Raw genomic sequence first — 21,598 nt, forward strand, 5'->3', positions numbered from 1 at the left:
TGAGGCACGAACCACAGGAATACTGTAGATACTGCAAATCAACTCGATTATTTTTGTCCCCTTACTTCTGAGTGAATCGCCTAAGTGCTAAAGTAAATTTTTAGTAATCTGATGGAAAAAAACTAACGATAGTACGTATCATGCACACCTTTTGAGCCTTCCCCATGGGTTACCTATGCCAATTCTTTGCTTCGTTCCCTCATATCAGAGTGCAACTGTGTTAACATGATTCCTAGTCGAGACTACTCATATTTACTGTTAGCACTTCGCTGCGACAGTTATTCACAAAATAAGTTCGTTAATGATACTTGGTTACAAATTAGTTAATTATGCCTCAAAATGATACCATGAAAGAGAGGGCTAATTCATCATCCAGCGATTAGTTTAGCATTCATGAAATATGCTGCCGTTATCATAATTTTATGGCCTTGTTACAATATTAGCATGAACAAAAAAAGAGTTTATGAATAGATTCACAAACGAAATTAGAACAGGCTCTAAGCCTTGACCAAGAATTTATTACTTCCTTCACATTTTATTGTGGCTATGATTGATTTTGATCGAACATTTTCGCACTCACTCGGTTACATGCATCATATTCGATCCAAGTATTTACATTGGGCAGGAATAACTTAATACGGCATTTACGACCACAATTCAGTTCATAAATAGCCATTGAGAACTTTTACCATACCACACAAGAACAGTTAGAACTAAAATAGTAATATCATACATTCATCCGTTCATAAACAGCGATTGAGAACTTTTACGATATCACACAAGAACAGTTAGTACTAATTGTAAAATAGTAATTTCATATATTTATCTACCAATGTACTTACATTTCATGCTTCTAGATGATTCCGAGGTAACTGGGCTCTCTCCTCTTGTATAAAGTAACGTAAACAACGTGCGATTTGAGCAATGAAATCATACCAACATGAACACACACAACAACGTCGACGCATGCGTCTCGCTCTTCAATTGTTTTAAAAGTGTTAAAATCAGGGCCTTGGTTAAAATTATGAATTGATATACTTGAATTAGAATAAACTAGAACTAGATATATTCCTTTACATTAATTATAAAACTAGCATGCAGTATTCGAATCCTGATCGCTGATTTGTCGACGAAATATTTCTCAGAACGCATAGATATTTTCTTGAAAATATGCCCAACATATTTCGTTGAACACATGTGGAGCATATGTCTACGAGTATATGCTCAACATATTTCGTTGAACACATGTGGAGCATATGTCTACGAGTATATGCTCAACATATTTCGTTGAACACATGTGGAGCATATGTCTACGTATATATGCTCAACATATTTCGTTGAACACATGTGGAGCATATGTCTACGTACATATGCTCAACATATTTCGTTGAACACATGTGGAGCATATTTCTATGAAAATATGCTCAACACATCGTCTGAACATATGCTGGAAATATTTCGAGCATATGTTGAAAACATGTGGTTTTAAACATCTGCTGAACATATTTTCAGCATATGCTAATGTTGTGTGCAAAACATATTTCCCTGACATAATCTGAGCATATGCTCAACATTTCTTGTGCTACTAGGGCACTAATGAACAAAACAATAAATAGCCCTCAAAATTTGGCATTAGGATTATGATACTATTTTAATCAAAGATAGTGGTTAAAATTCAAATCTCAGCTTGAAGAGAATCCCCTATTCAACAAAATAAATATTTTGTCATGCAATCATATTTATATTATCAACAGAGTGAAAAAATTTTCCACAAGGCACTTTTGTATTGAACATGGCGCCGCGTCAAAGGTAGTGGATGAAATAGTGTTGAGAACGGCCATCCAGAGGACTCTGCGGTGGGAACTGCAGCTACCATCTGTTGACCAATATTCGAACTTCTTCAAATCATTGTGATGTTTACAACTATTTCTTTCGAGGCTCTTTTAACAAAATTTAATAATAGGGAAGGTTCAAAATTTTACTATTTAATTCTTAGAGCAGTTATTGAAATGTGACTTAAAAATAGGTTATTTATCAAGAATGGCAAATCTTATGAACTTTATTCTTTCGATTGTTATTACCGGTGGTAACGCGATGGAAAACAAGGAAAACGTAATTTAATTTGAACAGGAACCATCAGTGCTGCACAGTATTTCTGAATATGTGGTCAATGTTCAGTGGTATTTAAACGTGAGGAATGTATGTTAATATGGTAGGATGAGTCAGACTGTATCATGGACATAAGTTTCATTTTCTCCTGTAAGATGATTTTACCTGTATACCTGGTTTTTACATCAATTTCGATAAAAAGTCGCGGCCCAGTGATATGCAGAAGGTAAATTCTAAATATTTAATACTTTTCATGTGCTTTAATTGAACAATTTGGTGTACTCTTTGTATTCTCTCTCTATATCAAGGCCATTAATATCCTGATGCAGTTATTATGATCACTATGTCGTCCAGCAAACCCTATGGCCTCCCAAATCATGGCATTTCATCCGGAGGGGAGGTTAGTGTTTTTTTTCCTAAAGGGAACTAACTGCATAATTTTTGTTTTGAGACATTTCAATTTTCTGCGCAATTTTCATACTGCTGTTCCATTTTATGCCCTATTATTTTGGAATAATCTCTGCGGTGGAATTTATAATTCATTTTAGTTTGGGTATTTTTGTAATTTCTTGAAGATATGTGATGGAAAGTACCTTAAGGTAGTACCTAATTAGGCCAACGAGCCAAATGGCAATACTTATGCCTCCTTTCCAGGCAAGCTCAGACTCAATTGGGTATCAAGATTGGCACTCGAGGTTCAATCAAGGCATAGGAGATTTCCTTAATAGCTGGTCGGTGTTTAGCCCATTTAGGAGAAGAGCAAGCAGAAGGCAAGCATCTGATTCTCCTGAAAGGCCAAGCGCTCAGAAGGAAAGCCTTCCAGCCGAACACATCGAGCTCGTCCATTTTCCGAATGCCAAGGTTTGTTGTGCATATTTCTGGTTACTGAACATTCTCTTTTGGAGCATCCAGACGTTGGGCTTATCTGGGACTTTTTTTGTCATAATTGAAAGAGCGCCTGCTCTTCATTTGCTAACGATTACTTTTGATTGTTGAAGAATCTTTAAAGAGTTCACTTTTAGTTGTTCACTTCACCTTCTATTTAATAAATGCCACGAAGCTATATCTAGGCTAGCATAACCTATAGCCTTGAATTTAGTATGTCCTCAATTACAAGATGTTTAATTCCTTAAGTGTATACATTTGTTTCCTTAGTATGATTAAATTGTGAAAAAAATTGTAAATATGTACAACTCTCCAGAAATCTGTCCTTCATAAGTGTTAATTGTATTATATTGGGTAGGACATCCGGATTAATCCAGAAATGTCAACCTCTTTAGATGTCCGTCCGGTGTCCAGGCAGATATTTTAAGTATTTGATTATGTCCCCCTTTTTTGTCATCATGATTGTATACATAGCAAATCTTTTAATAGCCATTCTGATCTTCTCAAAATTTATGAATATTTCTTCAGCGTACCAGGGCACATTGAAAATGTAGACAGGGTATTTTCTCTTAATTTTATCTCATTGGACTGATGAGAGAAACAAATAAAACATTGATTCAGTAAAGGGACTCATAATGGTCAATTACAATTTCAGAAAATATCCCTCCGTGGAATTTTATAGTTTTCTGTTAAAAACGCCAAAATTTCTCTAAAAGAAATTAGATCCACGGAAAAATATATTAAAGAATAGTGCTAATAAATTTTTATTGTTCTGAAGTATGAAAGTATCGCTATTTTTCAAGTATCCTACTTCCTCCCCCCCTTTGTCTCCCTTTTTCATAGGGTGATGTACTCTTTTTCATATCTTGGCATTTGATTGCACTAATATTAGGTGAACTGATATGGTTAGAATTGGAATTAATATATGATTAGCCCCATGGATTGTATGCCAAACAGATTGGCATAGAAATTTGTTTTTCCATCGAACAGTAAGGAAAACTTAAATGCTGGGTGGATCTTGTACAAGCATTTCCCTCCTTTTTTTGTTACCTACTGGCTGGTGTCCTAACACCCCCCACCATTGGCCTATTGAGGAGGCATAGGTGGTAGTATGTAGGTGTAGAGGAATGGTTCCAAATTTCCCCACAATCAATTGGGTCTTAGGTAATTTAGCCTCGGGCAGTAGCAGGCACAGAAAAAACTCAGGGGTATGCAAAATATATCCTGAGATACCTTTACTTTTACCGCAATTAATAAATAATCAAGTTAAGAACGTTTTATTTTAACTGACGAGCGTGATGCGCCCGCTCCCAGTGGGCTTCCCCCGCTCTTTTCAATGCAGGTCCACAGAGGAATAGGTGCGTTTCTAATTTTAAAATTTAGAAAAAAAAGGCAGGGTCTTATGTACAAATTTAATTGGAATGTTCATGTAGAAATTGAGGTAAGAGGACCTCTTTAAACACAACATTGGAAGTAATTACACTATCCTCTGTTAAACGCACATGATGACTCATACTTACGTATCAACAGGAGACTTGAATGTGGAATCAGCCGCATTTTGATAAAAGTTATTTAAAGAATGCGAGATATTGTTGCAAATGAACAAATGTATCAGTTTGTGCGCCGTTAACGTTAGGAATATTTACCGGTTTTTGTTTTTTTTTTTTGTTTTTTTTTATTATTTAAAAAACAATTTTAGGAAACAATAGCAATATTTAGGAAGTAAGATATGCTGTCACATGTTCTCTGATAAATTCTGTACATATTGGTTCCTCATTTGTAGAGTTTGGTTGCGTATAAGTTGAGAAAAAGGTATCTATACAGTAGAAATAGTATAGAAGATTATACATGTACACAAGGCAATGCCATCTTATGATATAAAAAAGTTACAATTGTGGTTTAGGAATGTTTGGTAATGCAGGCGGCTCTGGCAGGGGGGCACCTCTTGTGCCCCACATGTGTATCCACCACTGGCCTCAGGTGAGATCTCTGTAGTTAACCTTGTCATATTTTAGTCACTGTGCATGTAGGTCTGCTGCAATACACATTCCATCAACTCAGGTTAAGGTTATTCCTGATTATTGTAGTAAGGGTATACCTAATGCAATTTAAGCATATCCTAAAATGATTCACGATCAATCACAGCCGATGCTAATTTTTGTTTTAATTTCATGAGTTTTCTGATGATTTTTTGTGTGATTGGTGCTATTGATGCATGGATACATACTGCAATATGATACCAAGTGCTTCCCACTGATTATTTATTGCTCATTTATTCTATAAACCTGCATTTATTAATGTATACTCCCTGTTTATAGTTTATGGTTTCATTTTTCAGTGGCTAAATATGATCAGAATTAGAGGAAGATATGAATTTGTACCTGACTATGTCAAAGGAAGATTTCAGCTACAATAATAGGGCTGTTGAGTGATGAAAGACATGGTTAATAGGGAATGTGGTAGTTTTGAGAAACATGGATAGTGCAGGATAAGAAACTCCCTCATTTCTTCCGTTCAATTCATAATTATTTTAATGATAAGCTCCCAAAAAGCAGTAATGCGTGGTCAACCTATTATATCAGAGTATTTGTTTAGGCTTCAATTGGCAAGAGGAATCAAAGTAGCTGACGTCTGGTGTGTTTTCTGCAATTTTGTGAAGCGAATAGGGATGTATTTCTCAGTTGTGAATACTGGATGAAGTAATTTTCTCCATATCCAACATTTTGGAGTTCACTAGAGACTTCAAGAGGCCCTTCGTTGAGGGCTATGAAGTGGAACACTGTAATCACATATTGGAAGTTGTGTTGGTTGAAGTACTGGAGTATTTGGTTCTTGTAATGGGCTTGTTACTACAAACAAGAGGTATTAATGGCAAGTCACATGAGGTACACGCTTTTTGGAAGCAAATTGGTGCTTATTTGTCTATTTTGTAGTATAATATTTGACGATTTTCTTAACCATCTATTGCGATAGATCATTATTAAAATCATAGAACAATATTTTAGACATCTCCTCACATAAGTCATCCCTCCTCAATAAGCTAATACATATCTTTTGCTTTATCATTGTTAATAGTTATCCAACCTGTATCACTTCCCACTCAGAAACCCTCATTGACTTAATAATTAACAACCTCCCTTTGTCCTGTTTCTTCTGTTCTGCTTTTGATTCCCTATGCCAGACTAAATTGCCATTAATGCTAGAATAAAAATTTAAGGCTTCATAAATACGTTCTGTTAATCAGCCTACATTAAATATACAGATGCATATGGCATTCCTGGTACTTCAGCATAGTATGAATGCTGGGTTTGGAATACTACCACGAGTTATTTCTTGCTCCCAGCTGCTTCACATTATTCTCAGTTGTTACGATTTTAATTATTTCCCCAACCCCAACTTTCCTGGCTTATTGGATAGCTGAAAATTCATTGATAGTTATGTACATATTACAAATTTGATCAACCTTCCTTTAGTCTGCATCCCCTCCTCTGGCACTCCCATACTTATGCGGACATCTTTTAAGAAGGCATTAAAAAATACATTGACGTTGTCATGCCCTTCATATACTTCAGTATTAGGGATTATAATTTTTTCTAAAGAAAGCTAACTAACTCTTGCCCTTTCTCAAGACATGGTCCCACTTCTTTCTCAAAGTAGGGGTTTTGGGGAATCTATGTAGAGAGATAGCATTTGTCTCACACTGGTTGGTACAATTATAAACGCCGCACATTTTGTTGCTCAAGAACTTCTCCCTCTTATGTATTTCCATCATAATACTATTGATATTCAGCTAAGAGAGTAATACTGGCATAGTATTGGCTGGTTATCGTTTCACACAAACAAACGTACTGTTGCAACCGATCATCTCTATTTGGCCAAGACACCTAATTTAGTGCTGCCACCTAGATTCCCTTCCAGAAGCCAATAGGTGACATTTTCATTTATAGATTAATTTTTAAGGTGGTATTACTGGCATTCCTTATTATGTTATTTGAAATTCTGATTTTCTTTGCTAACCCTTGCAAAACTATGTTTATTTTAGTCACCTCAATTTAATACACATACCTATCAGGGTGTCTATATTAGTAGATTTGAGGTGTTAACAAGTGTATTTAAGGTTTAATACACATATCTCGACATGTGGTCGAAGAGACCGACGCCACACGTACACTAGCCATAGGATACAATACAATGAACAAAAGAATGTCTAAATATAGATTTAGGATTCAGCCGCTGTGGCACTACTCTGTGGCGGCCAATACAAATCACTGGCAGCTGTTGGATTACACCACCATTAAAAACAACAGTCCTAGTTGTCATCATCAGATCTGTGAGGGGTATCAAATTTGATGTTTTAAATTTTCATCTTCAGGTTTTCAAAAAATATGGAACCTTTCATTATTGTACCTTTTAAACAAATAACAAAAAAATGAATAGCATATTAGCAAGGTGAGCATGGTGAAACCATTCCATTATAGGGTAGGTAAATGGGAATGCAATTACTCACAGAATTGTTGTTATCATGTCTGTGGTATAAATTACTATTTTCTTGTGACCAATAATAGTAGTTCTAACAAAATTCTTTTTCAAAATTATGCCCGAGTTGCTTTATTGGGTGAAATATTCTGTGCTCTCAGAGAATGCAGAGGTGTTTGGTTCTACAACTTGTTCTATTTGGTTCAGAAATATTTGCATGATAGTATTCTATTAATGCCAGATTTTTTTCAGGACTGATTGGATATACTGTGGTATTTTCAATTATTTAAATGTGATTGTAACCTTAAACAGTATTTGAAATAATTTTAATTAGGTGTTCTCAACTATTCAGGCTCCTGAGTCTTTGTGGGACAATGTGCATGGTAAAGTAGCGACTCCTAGTGGTGTACAATTTGCAACTTGCAATAATCCTGACATGGTTGCATCAAAATCATATGGAAGCAGAAGTGAAGGGAAAGCAGCTGTTGATGTGCCTTCCCAGAAAGAAGAAAACATTTGTGCAGTGAGCCTGAAAAAGTTGGCAGCTTTTTTATGGGAGGAGGTAATCAATTTATTTCATGCTTTAAAATCCTGACTGCCGACTGATGAACTGATTTTCTTGTGCTTTTTCATTCTTCCTTTCATTTATACATCATCTTTCACGTTTCAGCATAACTTTTAGAGTAATGAATGGTAGTGTAAGTAATGAGTGAAATAATCTTTAAATTGCCGTGGTGCAACTATGATTACAGAAGAAATGTAACAGGTCCAGTAATGTGCTAGAGCCAAGAGGCTTAATAATTTTGTGATTTATCTGTAGCAGTTTTATCCACAATAGTGTTTACTACAGTCTGCTGCACACATTGCCATTAGTGAAAGTTTGTGGGTAAACTCCATTGTGCCGCTTTCAGCAACATATAGTTTGGTTATATTTGTGTTGGCTTGTCTTGGGTACCAGAGAGTTGAAAAGAGTGTGTTGTTTAGGGAAAACTTTGATGAGTACATTAAATTCTCAAATAGGTCAACATGTGGCTGTCATCTGCGTGTATCCAAATTTTCAAGGATTTTGCAGACTCCTGCTGTAAACTCTTGATTATCCATGTTGTAGTTTATCCGTGTGTATTGTTGATTATCCATGCATGAGTTTGACCCTCCTTCGATGTTTTCCGCTGTCTTTATATGTATAAAATATAACATTGGATGCTAAAACACCGGGATTATCATATTTTGATGCAAGGATACACATGCTTATTATTTCCCTTAGAACTCCCTTTGTTAACCATAATGATTTTCCTTACTTGTTCACAAGGATGGGCAAGGATGGATCAAGCTTACTTGAACATCTGCTCTAGTATTGTAGAAGATGATGAGTGGCTAAAAAAAGGCTCTGGCTTCATTTTAGAGAATTTCTTCAATGAATAACCAATTTTGAATAAAGAATATGTTATCTATGATCTTTAAATGAATTTTTCATATAACTGAGAACTTCAGGCTTGACTTTGTGAACCCTCTCCATATTGGAAATAAAGGAGTAAAACTTTGTCAGGTTCACTATAATATTAATATGGGTACGACCTGGGTTTCGTAACATACAGTGGAACCTCGTTAAAGCGAGTACGGGTTATAGCGAGACCCCCGCTATTACGAGAGATAGCCGATGCACCGTCAATTGATCCTATAATAAGCATGTTAAAAATTTCGTTTTTACGACGCCCTTTTGGTGTTGGCTCTCGCCATAGCGAGGGTTTCACCGCCGGAAAAACTTAAACCAAGACTCCTTAATCTCTGTAATTGCTAGCGATCTGTTAGAAATGAAGTTAATAGAGTGCTCAGTCTCAAATTTATGTGGTAAACTGTCGTTCGATAAATAAGTAGTTAATTTTGGTGAAAATATTGCGGCATTCGCGAATGCTTGATCTTCTTTTTTTCCTCGGGCGGCAAATATCAGTCGGCAGCATACCCGCACGTCCGTGAGTTGCGTGAATAGAAAGCATTTGATGGCAGACACCATGGCCAAAAAAACACAAAACACGTCTAAGCGAGAAAATAAAAATAAGGGAGTAATATGAGGTATATTGGCTATTATTTGCTCCACCTCCGGTAAAGCGACAATTCGCTATAGCGAGTGTTTATTGGTGCACCGTGGGGTGTCGTTTTATCGAGGTTCCACTGTAGTTACATCTTCTGGTGGAGAAGACCTGAAGGGACCTGAAGATGTAACTACGTTACGATATCTGGGTCGTGCCCATATTAATATAGTAGTGAACCCGACAAAGTTTTTCTACTGAATTTTTCATATTGCAAATGGGCAATTATTGCTGAAGCCTTGCATGTGGTTGAATACATTTTAGGGGAACCAGAGATTTTGTAAATTGTTTTTTATCCAAATGCTAAATTATGCTTTTATCAAAGTATTTGATTTGATTGCAAAACATGTGGAATACCTTGCTACAATTTTTAAGGCTGGAAAGATATTGCCATAATCAAAGTGAAGAAATTCTATTAGACCTTAATAACTACAGATATATACATTTATAAAAGTTGAAGGAGCAAGTGTTGAATAGATGTTGATTTAGCAACTGCAACAACAGCTCATATGTAGACTCGGAATCGTCGGCAAAAGTTGGTGCTACATGCAATGAGATTCCTCCACCTTAAGTTGGTTAATTTTCTTAACTGTAAATGTCTTCCGCTTCAGCTTGGCCCTCACGCGATTTGCAAAATAAGCTGCGTGCAAATGGAATGTAATAGTTGCAGTTGATTCCACGTAGGTATTGTGTGCATTGCCAGTGTTGTGAAACACTTCAGATGAGGTGGATGGCTAGGGAACAGGGAAGGGGTGGGGGGGTCATCATCAATCCCAAGGCTATATTCGTGGGCTCAGCACATGCCCCCCTCCCCCATGTAGAATGTTAATCCTCTCAATTACGTTATTTTAATCTCGTGAATGCATCCGATATTACTGACCTTAACCCATCAGTGCATAAAGTTATTTTTGTGGAATATTCATTTAGAAAGTAATTACTCTGCCTAATAAGGTTGATTTTCACTTATTTCTGCAATTTTTAAATTCTTACAGTCAATAGATTAAATAATACAACCCGTCCGATGTATTTTGAAGGTCATTTTCCAGTGTTGATTACATATTCAAATAGTATAGGAAACTTGATAATATAGAAAATGAGAAGATCAACCATTAGAATGAGATAAAAGTTATCAACATATTGAGAAAAATAGTACAATAAAAAATAATTTACCTACCCCGTGCGGGTGACTGAAAATTCTTTCAATTCCATGTCTTAACATAAATGCTTCTCAAGTCAATAAATTCAAGGAGTCAACTAAAATATTAGTGGAGCGGTGAACACAGACATCCATTTGAACTTAATATAGTATTAAAATGTAGCGCAATTCAACTGGAGCCCAGAAAAAAAATTAAATGTGAGTGTCCGATATGTCAGACGCTATGCACTAATGGGTTAATGACTACTGATTAATGCTCCTCTTACCACTTTCCCTTTCCCGACCCCTCCCACCACTTCCCCTAATCTTTTATCCAATATGTGGCCATTCTGTTTTCTGACTCTGAAGAAGGTGTTAAGGATTGCCTGAAATTTGAATAGAGAGAGCTGTATGTTCTTTTTCCCATGCTCAAATGGGTTAGAATTTAATGAATGAGCTAATGTATCACATTTATTAACAAATTTTATTTAAAATGGTGGTTTGTCATGTGTAGTTGATTTAAATGGGTTTAGATGCTAAGTGTATGAAGTTTAATTTTTGATCTGCAAAGGAACTTATTTCAAGCCATTCAAGTAATTATAGATGAAATGTTTGTTTCAGCCAGATGATGGGCAAGGTGCTGGCCACGACTTTGTTTACTCTTTCTCAAGCAACCCAACGTGGTGTGACAAGTGTGGAGATCTTCTCTGGGGAATCTATCAAGCAAAATATATGCGCTGTCAATGTGAGTATGTCATGTCTCAAAATTTTAACATCTAGGAGGTACATATCTCTTTGTAGTGTTTGTTGTGATTAATAAGAAGTTTTAAGGAATAGGGTTTCCTCTTTTGTGAAAACTATTTGTTGTAAGCAGGATCAATGGAATGAGCATTCATTGCAAGCGCAAGCATGCACATGAATTTAAATTTGACACAAGTGTTCTTGATCTCTTAAATTATTGCATTGCAGCAACAATTTTTGTAAAATGGAATTTTCTCTAGATTTTTTGCCAGTGAGAGGTATTTTTGGTGTAGTGCATTCATTGGAGGGGATGGGAGGGGACCTGATTTTCCTGTAAGCTCCCAAAAAAAAAAAAAAAAAAAAAAAAATCTGTGACTGAGGAGATGGCACATGGTAGAAGGCATCACATTTTTGGGCTTACTGAGCCTAATTTTTTAATAATAATAATAATTTGTTATCCCCAGTAGACAATATACAGAGTAGGTTATAAAATAGCCTACAATTAGTAACCGTATAGGGTACGTCAAAAATTTTGGCATACAAAAACAATGTCACTCAGTAATTATAACAAAGAGAAAAAAACATAGGATGCCATTGAAGGAAAAGGCACAGGAATACAATTAAAGGAAAAAACATATCTCAGTTTCAGGTTACGATAAACAAACAAAATTCATTTAGGCAACTTGTCTGTCAGAAATTCACTTAGTGTGTAAAAAGATTTCATTAACAAATATTTTTTCACCTTGTTTTTAAAACTAATAATACATCCAGTAGATTTGATGCCTCTGGGAGTGAGTTGTATATTTTTGTCCTCATTGCAAATACACTGTTGCTGGATATCTTTGAATTGAAATCAAAATATGCCTAAAAATAGCACCTTTTTTTACTATCTAGCAATAAAATTTAGAAGATAGACAATAATTCATTTAGTAACATTTTCACAGACTTTAATGATTATCTTACCCAGGTTATAACTGTACCAAAGTAATTTTCAAGATAAAAATGACTGCGCCACAATTGATTCTGTGGTGGGGAATCATTAACAGAGTATGATATCATTTTTCTGTCATGGAATGTCCACATCATCAGTCATTACCACCAAGTTACCAATGTCACCATCAAATCTATTCAAATTTGTGAGCTAAAAATTTGATCCTCCTCAACTGTAGATTGCAGTGTAGTAATATTATCTCAAAAATTTTCATTACAATTAAATTTGAACAGCATATAGAGCATCAAAATTTTCATTTGTTACAATTTCAACTTTATTTTTCAACAATTATCATGTATGACTTGAAGTTGCATGAGATAATGTCCCTTAAAATATGTGTGAATGAATCTACATGAATAAATCTTTTATTGCATTACATGCTAAGCTATGATATTAATCTACCAGCTTTGTATTCCAATGATTGCCCAGCTTGTGGATATAAATTCCTATTATGATAAAGTTTGGCGGACATTTAAAAAATGCTCAGTATTTGCTTACCTACTTAGTGCATTTGAAGAAAACTTAAGTGTTTTGGTGATCCTGTATTTTAGAGGATTTTATTATCTGACGGGGTTAGATCTATTGACATCTGATGTTCATGGCCTGAAACTTGCTGACATTACGAAATCATTCTTAATATTAGAAAATTTTCATAATTACTTGGATTACTATGTAGCAAAATACTTCACTCTGTGTGACTTACGACCCATGAGCTTGTATTTGGCATGTGAACATTCAAAGTTTTACATTTTTGTAAATGGTAAACCGAATACCAAGCGAGTACACTTGCGGGGAGTCATGCATGGTGTGTACCTATTTAAATTGTGGTGTAGTGAATAATTGTTGAGTATTACTTTTTTATGGGAGGTAAGTTCAGTGGCCAGATATTAAAAAAGTAATTAACACTTTAAAGCAATTATGTAGTAATTTAAAAAGGAAAAAATTGGCTTGTAGTTTTGTTTTAATACTTTTCTCCAATTTGCTTGGCACATAAGAGCCCTAAAGACTTTGCTATTTGGTTCATTTTTTAGCATAATAGGAGTTGTGTTTAAATGGAATTATGTATTGAAATGGTATGTTTATGTTAAGAATAAATTTTAAACCAGCACTCATTTCACCGTGTAATTAAATTCTGTGTTCAACTTTTAGGATCGCTCAATCAATGCTTCAACCCAATGATTAGTTTGAATGAGTGGCGGTAGAGTCCACTTTATACTAAGCCACAAATGCATGAATTCACAAAGTCAAGGTGGGGGATCAACTCCTTTCCCTGGGTTATACCCTGCTTTTCTATGATTTTGGTTTGTGGTGACTGAAGGCCTCACCCAGGAGTTGACCAAGGTACTCTTAGAAGGATTTGGTTCTTTCCCGGCGAATGCTGTTGATGAAATCTTCTCGGGAAATCAGCCGGGTGATTTCCCGAGAAGATTTCATCAACAAGGTACTCTTAGGTCAGCTGCCCAACGCTTTACTCGCTGGATCACCATGCTCCCCATTATCAGGGGAGAGGATCACAGTGGCCCAGCGAGTAAATCACATGATCTTTGATGGAAGGGTCTGTGGTTCATATCCCAGGTTACGTGAAGACCTCCTGACATCCCTAAACCCAAATATTCCAAGTGGCCCAGGGAAAGGAAATGTCCACCCCCAATTGTCTAAATATGTGAATACGCATGCCCATGGATTAGTCTAGGGTGAGCTCTACCTTCTCTCATCCAAACCAACCATTGAGTTTCAACACTGACGTAGTGATTCAAGAGAGTGTTATACAAATAACACTCTCTTATATTAAGAAAATATTCTGGGCACCTACTTAGGAGGTGCCCGTTCTAAAGTCAAGTGGGTGCCTCTCAATTTAAGAAATTTTTTCGGTGTAAAATCATCAATCGATAGGACTGACCACGGTTTTCTTTTAAATCACAGCTTCTAAATCTCCAAAAATCGCCTTTCAGATTGTTAGAAGTTGGCCCTTAAAATCATGATGGTTTCAATATTTTGACACTTCTAACCATTTCCATCTGTTTTCTGGTATTAAGATGCAAGAACTGTGTATTCTGGATTGAGCGTAACATTAGCATTTACATAAGAAAACTCACCTGAATTTTATGCAGGTTGAGCTGTCTAATTATATGATGTTAGACAATTTATATAACAGACAAATATTATTAGACAGCTTTGCACCGCTTCCGCGGTGAGTTAATTGGTGATTGTTTTTCGGGTTCATTCCACATTGAATCATATCATAAGGCATATGCCATCTTGGATGCAGATTCGCTTGCTAAATAGAAACAACACCTCCTTACCACACTCCAAGAGAATAGCTGCGATCGGGAACTGATTCGGAAAATTCTGCGTAAGGAAGAAGAGAAACGAGATGTGGCCTGGGACACTGCAAGGAAGACCAGTAAAAGGCAGAGACACATGCTTTCTTGCAATACGTCGCAGGAACTTAGGAGAGAGTCACTAGAGTTCTCGCCAATTATATCGTTCTGACGAGATTCAAAAGTTTGAAGAAGACCTCTGACCACCTCCAGAATGAAAAAGATCGTTACCCATCTGACATTTATGAAGGAGTGTATGAAGTAGCGTGTTCCTGTGGTATATCATGCATCGGGCAAACATCTAGATCCCTCAAATGCAGAATAAATGAACATCTCAAGGCAACCAAAAAGAAAAATTTTCATATTTCTGCGGTTGCAGAGCATGCATGGTCAGAACCTGGGCACGTCATACTATTCAAAGAATCAAAGATCATCGCCAGGGAAAATAAATATTTCCCTCGGCTGATTAGGGAGGCGATAGAAATAGTGAGTCATCAAAAGAACTTTAATAGGGAGGACGGCTATCCTTTAGCCTCATCATTCAAACGGCTTTTCCTACAATGGAATTCAAATCAACGGCCACCTGACTAGTCTTATATATAAAGGATTGCAGATCATTTGGACCGGAAGACGGGAGCTTGGAACGCGCCCGAAACTGTCGCCCACAAAATATGAGTGAACACAGAATGAACCTGAAAAACAATCACCGGACAAATATTATAATAAAATGAATGAAATTGCCGCTATATTATGGTTTAACAATTTGTGTGAAGGATGCATTTAGATATTCTTATAAAAAATATTTTTTAAGTACAATGCATTGGAAATTATAAAATTTATTTGGATATAACCACGAACTATAGACCATTAAAGGGAAGTTGTGTGGCAACAAACAGAAAAATGCTGGGCTGTAGACTACAATCTAATCAAGGTACTGAGACAAATACCCAACAAGGCCTAAATTGGAAGCTTTTGTCCTAAAAAACTGCATTACTTATGCGGCACCAAAAGTCATCAACGTGTCCATTTTTGCAATTCATGTGAGGGACAAGATAGTAGTTTGAAAAAGATGAAATCATTGTTATCTCAAGAATGATTCCAGTCGCATCTGCAGCTACTTAATCTGTAATGGTCATCTGAAAACTAAAAACCACCACTCCTTGGGAGGTTTATCTTTGCATGCCTGTATCTAGAGCAGGGGCGCAGCTAGGAATTAAGGCTGGGGGACGTTAGGGTGCAACTAATACCGGGGTGTGTGGGGGTATGGAATACCCACCAGGATAAGCGGAAGGTGTGAGATTAATAAATTGTGGAATTTTAAGATAAACGGTTCAAAATGGTGAGTTTTACAGCTTTCTGAGTGATATTTTATCAATCCTTACACTATTATATTGGTAATATTAATCCAATTAAGTAAAATGGATTAAACTTAAAAATTTCTCTGAGCTCTGGGGGGGTTTTAACCTCCAAAACCCCCCCTCGCTGTGCCACTTATCTAGAGTATGTATGGTGTCACGTATTATGCCTGTAACAGTCATTTCATAATCTTTCCAACCTTCTTTTGCTATCAGTCGTCAGTGCACTGGTATAATTACCTTCAAATCCAGTGCAGTTTACAGATGCAAAACTACCATCAATGGAAAATTTTCCACACAATCTTTTTTCTGGTGTGATGTGTAAGTTCTAACTTACTTTATTACATTATTGGTAGTTTAGTTTCCAACATTGTGCAGTGCTTTGATGCATCCTTGCAAAGATTTTTCCCTGGACTCTCCCTCGCGTATCAAGCAGCCACAGTTGGGCGGTTCACAGGAACCAACGTTTGAGGTCCTGCAACTCTCAGTATTATCTTAGTAAATACTAAAAGGCAAAATGTATATTCAATCATTTTTTAGCACTTTTTATTTTCCAGAGCTCAATTTTCTATCATAGTTAAATCATTTTTTATGCAGAATCCCATATAGTGTACAGTGGTGCAGAGTCCTCGAGATGGCCTCGTAATAACTATGATGTGGAGTCAACAGAGTCCATGCGCACTGTGCTGAGCATAGGCATTGATAAATGCTGAGTTTATTTTCAATTTTCGCATCAAAAAATTAAAAGAAATGGACATTTTTTTGAGTATTAAAATTTCTAATCACTTCATAAATGAGTTTCGGGCTTTTCACTTATTTCTGATGTCTCTCTTCAAATATTTGTAATTTGGTTCTTACCAGCTCAGGGAAACATCTCAAACCTTCTTCGGTGCCCAACAATCTCCATACATTCAGTAGAGCTTAAAAAATGTATGATATCTGCCTATTTCTTCACAAGGGTGTACTGTGGGGTGTATAGCCTAGCAATGGTAGACACTACCTTTCCTTAAGTGTAAGTGCATGCAATGACTTGGTTTGGTGATGGAGTAATGTTGAGAGTGCATACCAAAGGACTCTGCACTTGTACACCACCAAATGTTGCATAAAATAATGCGCAGACAATGTCTCTTATGAATACTATGGCTGATAGACAAGTTTATTTCAAAGAAATAACAATTGTTTGTATAATAGCCATTTTGAATGTCTATATAATGAGCCCCATGTGAACAACCGATGTCTTCACAACTTTCAAAGTTATACTTTAAATGTTAATGAGAAGAATGTGTTCAATGTTAATAATTGTGTAAGGATCATTGAAACTTACGTTGCAAGCCATGTAATCATAGAAAATTTAGTGTTGCTATTAATTTAAAAGAAATATTAGCTTCATTATAAAAAATTAAACTATAGTGAAATCACTAATTTTTAGGTCCCTTGAATTTAGTTATACCAAGGTCCTACTGTATACACCAATCATTTCATATTCCTCATCATGATTACACACATACCTAATTGTTTGAAGCCATTGAGCTACAATACCCTCATAGATTCCTTCAGCTTCACCACGGTATGACATGCACTTTTCTGGAATCTTTTGTTGCCGAGAAAAGTTATGGTAGGCCAATATGTAACTCATGGTCAATCATAGTTATCAAATGAAAGTTTTTTAATCATATTTTTGAAATCACTTTCTAGCCACTAGAGGTAAGGGGGAGACTTTTAAAAATGGATTTTCTAAGCCAAACACAGGGTAACGTAGGCAAATTTGTTGACATTAAAGAGTGCACATTATGTCTGATTGGTGCCAACCTAAACTTTGTCTGCTGCCAAAAAACGTTTTTTGGTTTAAATGGTAAAATAAAATATTATATAGTGTTCCTATTTGTTATGTCAATTTTTATTGTAAGGCTATCCAGTGGCAAAGTTGGGTATCCATAAAATAGCTTATGCTACCCACATTTGAAGTCGAGAAGTTTACGTCTGATTGTAAGATGAGCCCTCTTTTCTGCTGGAATTGGGAGGGAAAAAAACCTCATCTTAGATAAGTGCAAATATGGTAAGGTATATTATGCCAGCCTCTATTCTCATAGCAAGAGGTATTACCTTCCATACCCATTTAGTGTGTACAAAATTATGTGGAAAAAAATATCGATTATGCAAACACTGATGGAAAGACTATTCTATTCTATCAAAAAAGCTATTCTACAAGTATTGCATTGGTAAGATATTTGTGTAGCTTTCCCTTGGATGTGCTTAATGTATTTTTTTGCTTTCATTTTGATCTACAAATGTCAGTTTGTGTCCGTAACTCTTCAAAGATTATACAGATTGTCGTTGATAATTATTTTAACCTACAGCATTTATTTATATAATCTGTGATTTAAAAAGTTAAGGAAAGGCCAATTATTTGATATTTTGGAATTTACATTGTTTTTCTGCAAAAATATTGGTGGCCTGTTTATACTTGAATTCTATTCCTGTGCAGAATTAAAGTATTTTCAGCATTTTAAATGCTGTCATAGAATGAATAATAGACTGTTTCCTGAATAGTAAAATTGGATAACAGAAAATTTGATGGACAGGTGCATCAAACTAATTTCAGGATTGTTGGCCAAGGATGCTGATGAATTGTGCAGTCCTCAATTCTTACCAATCTATGATGAGGAAGGTGCAAATAAGTCTATTAATTAATTTTGTTCAAATTCATTCCACTTCTAGCTGGTGATTTATAAAATTACTTTGTAATGAATTTCTGTAGGATACTCTGAGCAATTAGGAGTTCAATTTATGTATAGAAACAGCTGATATTGGAAAATTAGTGTTTATTGTACTTGTTTTTTGTGTCACATGCTCGGTAATTCATCACTTGCTTAGAGCAATGTGGAATTTATTCTTTCAGACCTGCCTAATTCTATATGCTGAACAAGACCCTGCATATCATTCAAAGTGGCATTATGATTTGGCAGACAGTATTTTTCAGTTGTCATTGAAGATGTAGTCAATTCACTTGTATCCGAGCTTTTTGAACCCTTGAACTATTTGCAGAAATTATATCAGAAAGTATCAGTGTGATGAGGAAGAAAAAGGATGATTGAATGCAATATTAATATGGATTCTCTCGAGCTTTTAAATAATGGAAAAAAACATTGATTGAACAAATAATGACTTTTAACTTACATGTAGAAAAGATGTGATATTAGTTCCTGTATACTCAAGCACAATGATATGTATTCTCTGCAGGTTTGGGTTCATACGCTGCCATGTTCACCTCAGCTTATTGTTAGACTTACCGTTTTTCATTTTTTGATCGTTTGAATTTTAGGTATATGTGTGTTGTATTTCTTACTTGTTTATGATTATTACCTGATATGACTGGGTTGGAGGAACAGCCAGATAGTAGGATAAAGCTTATGTTCAAACCATATTGTTCAGCTTCCATTCTCCCCAATCATTAGTACCGGTGAAAGTCTCCTCTAAATGAGGAATGAGAATGAGACAAAGACATTTTTGGTGCTATATTGTGTCCTTGCCTTTGCTACTATTGTGGAAGCTTATGCTTATCCACAAGTCTAACTGTTTTGCGAGAGAAATTAATATTCTACATGGATCAAACTTTTGAAGCATAAGGCTCACTATATCCTGCTAGTATTTTGGTCTTTCAATTACTGCAATTTTTCTTGCCCTGCTTCCAGTTTCATGGGTCATTAAAAAAAGCCTTCTCGTAAAAAGCACAATGAAACTGGCAGTAGAGTATGGCATGACTATGGAAGAATACAATTGAATCAATCATAGGGTCAAAATTTTCTTGCACTCAGGAAAATGAGCTTCGAAAATTTCCAAAAGAAGTCCTTTAGACCCAGAATTTCATCATAAATTTTCCACTGATTGATGTGACATCTAGGGTATCTAAAGTAGTGCTATTCCCATTGTAAGGCTTCATTACTTGCTGAAGAGTGGAAAAAATGACGAATTTTCAACCCTTCCCTTATTTCCCTTAAACTACACTGAAAAATAAGTCTTAAGAAATACGCTCGTTCTGTGCGTGTTTCCCAGGAACCCTGAAAATGGCCTGTAGCCGAGGATATGCTGCTTTGTCATTAGGAAATGGCTTCCAAGAGAACAAGAGAGATGTTGCAGATCCCTCCCAAGAGGTATAGTTCACCAGTGACATCGTTATTATTCGCATTAACCAAGCATGTATTGGAGCCTGAGTTTCTAACATATGCTTTCAATTTGCACCGTCTTTGAACTAATTGCTTCTTTGACTATATGTGGCTTTACAAACATTGGGGTTGACTTATTCTAGTCAGGACAGGGGCTATTCATATCTTCCTAATACATATCACTCATGGTATGTCTGAAAGCTAGTTTAGGTATTAGGTGGACCTATATTTGGACCACCTTTTGTGTATTAAATTGAGGACAAACATTCAGTCAGATGTGAAGTTATCTTGTTTTGAAGTCAATCCACATTATGCTTGCTAAATGATAGAGAATGACTGTAACAGGGTTAATTCAGTTTCACGTCATAGGTGACAATTGATCTGAGCCACTGTTGCATAGCATTAATGGGTATGATATACATGCATTTGCATTATGATTACTCTGGAAGAAATTGATTGTATTGAACTCAATCTAAAAGATTCATTTCAAATGCGTATTGAAAAATGACGGAATGATTTACTTTTTGCCAGGATAATATCTGGTATATCTGGCTTTTAATAGGTAATTTTTTCCAAGAAAGGTATTTTTGATGACGAAAACAAATAGAGTAGCCACAATTATACAGGAATAACTATACTAGGTATGGTCACCTATCTAATTTTTACTTTTTTTGGCAATGATGTATTGTTTGCTGTGCTTTAATATCCAAAAAAACCTAGCATGACATAGTGTAATTCTCGTGAATTTTTGTAGGGTCAAAAATCATTTGAACTGCTCTTCATATCTTTGATAAGAATTCATGTGTAATGTTCCCATTGATCCAAATTTCATACTTTGCTGTAATTTCGAACACACTTTTGTTTACTCCAGTTCCTGCTTTTTCCTGCTTTGAATCGGTAGCCCTTGGAAGTTAGACTTTTGCCCTTTGTATATATCCATGCCAATGGAACTTACTAATATTATCATCTCCCTTGATTTGCATGGTATTTTAACTTATTTTCTGTCGTCACTTGCCCGATGACATTTTAAATCTTATTCTTTTGTTTGATACTGTGAGTACAATGATATTCTTTTTAGTGTCTTTTGCTTACTGACCACAAAATCTGCTATCTTCAATTTCATTGGTTCTATTTCATAGCTTTCAACTTCCAAAAACCTCTAACGTGCTTGTTAATGGTGGAGTTGTATGTGCTGGCTGTCTTCTCATCCTATATTCTTGAATATCACTGAAAGTATATCTTTCTGTTGAACTTATTATGCTATCTGTAGAATTCCCAATTATTCTATCCCATATTAGTTCAGAAGCTTAAATTCTTGGTATTCTTTTTATGACT

The 21,598-nt window shown here is 35.7% G+C and overlaps 1 protein-coding gene across 2 annotated transcripts in view; it reads left to right on the forward strand.

Annotated features, from left to right (window-relative positions):
• The first annotated feature begins 1,930 nt into the window (after positions 1-1,930).
• Positions 1,931-21,598, forward strand: part of LOC124171910 (ras association domain-containing protein 1-like) — a 61,032-nt gene continuing 41,364 nt past the window's right edge. The window contains exons 1-5 of one of the 2 annotated variants that reach the window (XM_046551321.1): positions 1,931-2,335; positions 2,418-2,509; positions 2,764-2,970; positions 7,823-8,032; positions 11,314-11,437. In XM_046551321.1, the coding sequence (XP_046407277.1) occupies positions 2,444-2,509; positions 2,764-2,970; positions 7,823-8,032; positions 11,314-11,437 (607 nt within the window). In that variant the 5' untranslated portion in view covers positions 1,931-2,335; positions 2,418-2,443. The remainder of the gene's footprint in view (positions 2,336-2,417; positions 2,510-2,763; positions 2,971-7,822; positions 8,033-11,313; positions 11,438-21,598) is intronic. The other variant, XM_046551322.1, reaches the window with a different exon arrangement.

This window comes from Ischnura elegans, chromosome X (genome assembly GCF_921293095.1).
Source record: "Ischnura elegans chromosome X, ioIscEleg1.1, whole genome shotgun sequence".
Taxonomy (NCBI): Eukaryota; Metazoa; Arthropoda; class Insecta; order Odonata; family Coenagrionidae; genus Ischnura; species Ischnura elegans.